Source organism: Peromyscus eremicus, chromosome 2, assembly GCF_949786415.1.
Source record: "Peromyscus eremicus chromosome 2, PerEre_H2_v1, whole genome shotgun sequence".
Classification (NCBI taxonomy): domain Eukaryota; kingdom Metazoa; phylum Chordata; class Mammalia; order Rodentia; family Cricetidae; genus Peromyscus; species Peromyscus eremicus.
Window position 1 is genome coordinate 71,986,612 of NC_081417.1, and position 2,891 is coordinate 71,989,502.

At 39.0% G+C, this 2,891-nt stretch overlaps 1 protein-coding gene across 1 annotated transcript; it reads right to left on the bottom strand.

The window, feature by feature from the left end:
- Nucleotides 1–1,662: 1,662 nt before the first annotated feature.
- On the bottom strand, nucleotides 1,663–2,619 carry LOC131904705 (olfactory receptor 13C3). The gene has a single exon (XM_059255759.1). It carries the CDS (start codon nucleotides 2,614–2,616, stop codon nucleotides 1,663–1,665), a length of 954 nt encoding a protein of 317 aa, XP_059111742.1. The 5' UTR covers nucleotides 2,617–2,619.
- Between the last annotated feature and the right edge of the window lie 272 nt (nucleotides 2,620–2,891).

The window sequence follows — 2,891 nt, forward strand, 5'->3', positions numbered from 1 at the left end:
CCCCACTACAACACCTGATTCACTTCTGAAATATAATGTACTATGATACTAGTCCTAGTAGTTGTGTTTTCCAACTTACTGAAACTTCAAATGACACTAGGAACTTTACTTGTTTATCACTAGCAAGTTAACTACGGCTTTGAAAGAATTAATAATCTAACTAAAAGTTGATTGGAGTTTTGGGAATAAAAATATTTGTACCCTGGTCTCTTTGCTTCCCAAGTTTGAATGTAGTCATTCCTCTGTGTTTCCATATAGCCCACTGGAAGCATGTACTTCAAATATCATAAATAATACAATTATAATGGGAGTCATGGTGTTTGTGAGATCAAGATCAGTTTGAAGCAAACTATAGTACTCAGTAAATCTAGCTGAGCGTGACTAATAAAGGAAAAGAATAAATAGATCTCTCCCTAGCCAAGATTCTCTTTTTAATTTTATTTTTTTAGATTATAATTTAATTACAACATTTCTTCCTTCATTTCCTCCCTCCAAACCCTCCCATATATCCCTACTCACTCTCTTACAAATTGATGGCCTTTTAAAGCAATTGTTATTGTATGCATATATACATATTTATATACATGCATTGATAAATATAACCTGTTCAGTCTATATAATGCTACCTGTATTTATGTTTTCAGGGATGACCATTTGGATCTGGACAACTGAGTGGTGTGCTCTTCCCAGGGAGGGCCACCTCTCCCACTCCCAGATTTACCAAGTTGCTTGTAGTTCTTTGTGAAGGTTGGAGGCCTGGTGAGCTTTTCCCTGTGCAGTTTGGCATGTTTGTTGGTGACCTCCTTATTTAGCTCACATCTGGGTAGTCATCGTATTGAGATTTTATGGGTGTAGCTTCTGACATTACTAGGAGATGCAATTTCACAGCAAAATCCCTGATCTTCTGGCTTTTATAATCTTTCAGCCACCTCTTTGGCAGTGTCCCTGAGCCTTAAGTATGGGAGTGTTTGGTAGATACATCCAATGAGACTTGGCTCCACAATTCTGCATATTGATTGGTTGTGGTTTTCTGTACTGGTCTCCATCTATTGCAAAAGAAAGCTTTCCTTAATGAGGAGTGATAACTATATATATATATATATATATATATATATATATATATATATATATATATATATTGCGTGTGGATACAAGGACAAATGTTATAGATTGTTGTTAGAGACTCCTGGTTTAGTAAATTAGTGGTTGTAGATTCTCCTCAATGACTAATTTCATTAGCACTGAGTAGTTAGCTTGGCTTCTAGAACCAGGCATGGCCTCCCTTTTGTTAAATGGGTCTTAAGTCCAATTGGAGAACTGTTGGTAACCACCAAGGTACGTGTGACACTGCTGCAGCCCTATGGTTGTGATGCATGCTGGTATTTGTTGTGGTTCATAAGCATCACAGCAGAGTAGGACTGTTGGTTGTCTCCCTCCTTTGAAAGCTTGCATAGCACTTTCTGGTACCATGAAAGCTAGTCCTCAGGGAGGGGGCATTCAGGTCAGTTTCAACTCAGGGGTTTCTGGGCCCTGTTTCTGAAGTGCATGATGTCTTCAGCAGTAGGGACTTACCTTCCATCAATAAAAATCAGAATGTTCTCACAGATTTACCCTGAGTCAATCTCATGCTTGCCACACAAAATCCTGTGTTTACTGGCATCCTTACTGAATGTACTTTTGTTTCAGTATGTACTTTACAGCAGCTTTAACATCCTTATTCCTCAAACTGTAGATAATTGGATTCAGCATGGGGGTAACTACTCCATAAAATAAAGAAATGATCTTATCTGAAGTTTGGAACTTGTCTTCCCCAGTCAGATCTTGGGATTTGGGTTTTGCATACATAGAGAAGATGGTACCGTAAAATATGACCACCACAGTCAGGTGGGCTGAGCAGGTGGAAAAGGCCTTGCGTCTCCCTGTAGCTGAGTTCATTCTCACGATGGTGTGGAGGATGAACATGTAGGAGAAAAAGATGACCAGTAGTGGAAGAACCAGGAAGGCCATATTTGATATCACCATGGTAATGATATTGAGAGATATATCAGCACAAGCTAGCTTGAGGACAGCTAAGACCTCACATGTAAAATGGTTAATAACATTATTCCCACAGAAAGGCAACCGCATGGCAAGAGATGTCTGCACGAGTGAATTGATTCCACCAGAGAACCATGACACAGATGCCATTGATACATACACTCCTTTGCTCATGATGATGGAGTATCTCAAAGGGTTGCAGATGGCCACATATCGATCAAAAGCCATCATGCCAAGAAGCAAACATTCTGTCGATCCCATTGCAAATCCGAAGAACATCTGCACTGCACAACCAGAGAAAGTAATGTTTCTTTTCTTTGAGATTAGGCTCACCAGCGTTGAGGGAACAGAGGAAGTTGTGTAGCAGATATCCAGGAAAGAAAGATTGCCCAGGAAGAAGTACATGGGTGTGTGGAGACGGGAATCAAAGATGCTTGCTATAATCAGAACACCATTTCCAGTTAAAATCACTAGGTACATAGCCAGAACAAGAGCAAAGTAAATGATCTCAGTCTTTGGGTATCCAGCAAGACCCAAAAGAAGGAATTCGGAAACAAACGTCTGGTTATTTTCATCCATGCCATCCACTTTCAGCCATTATTGGAAGACCCACCATGAAATAAATCCAGTGCCCCCAAATAAGTGGTACAAAGTACCTGAAAAATCATTGTTAATGTATTAGAAAGAGTTCATTTTTGAATCTCTGACATTAATACCTTCAATAATGTGTTATTAGAATATAGTAAAATAGGGCATCTTGGAAGTACACTTGACCATTACCAACATATGATTATCAATATCAAACACACATTCAAAAGCAATGCTTTCTGTTGTTGAGAATACTTTATTCCTAA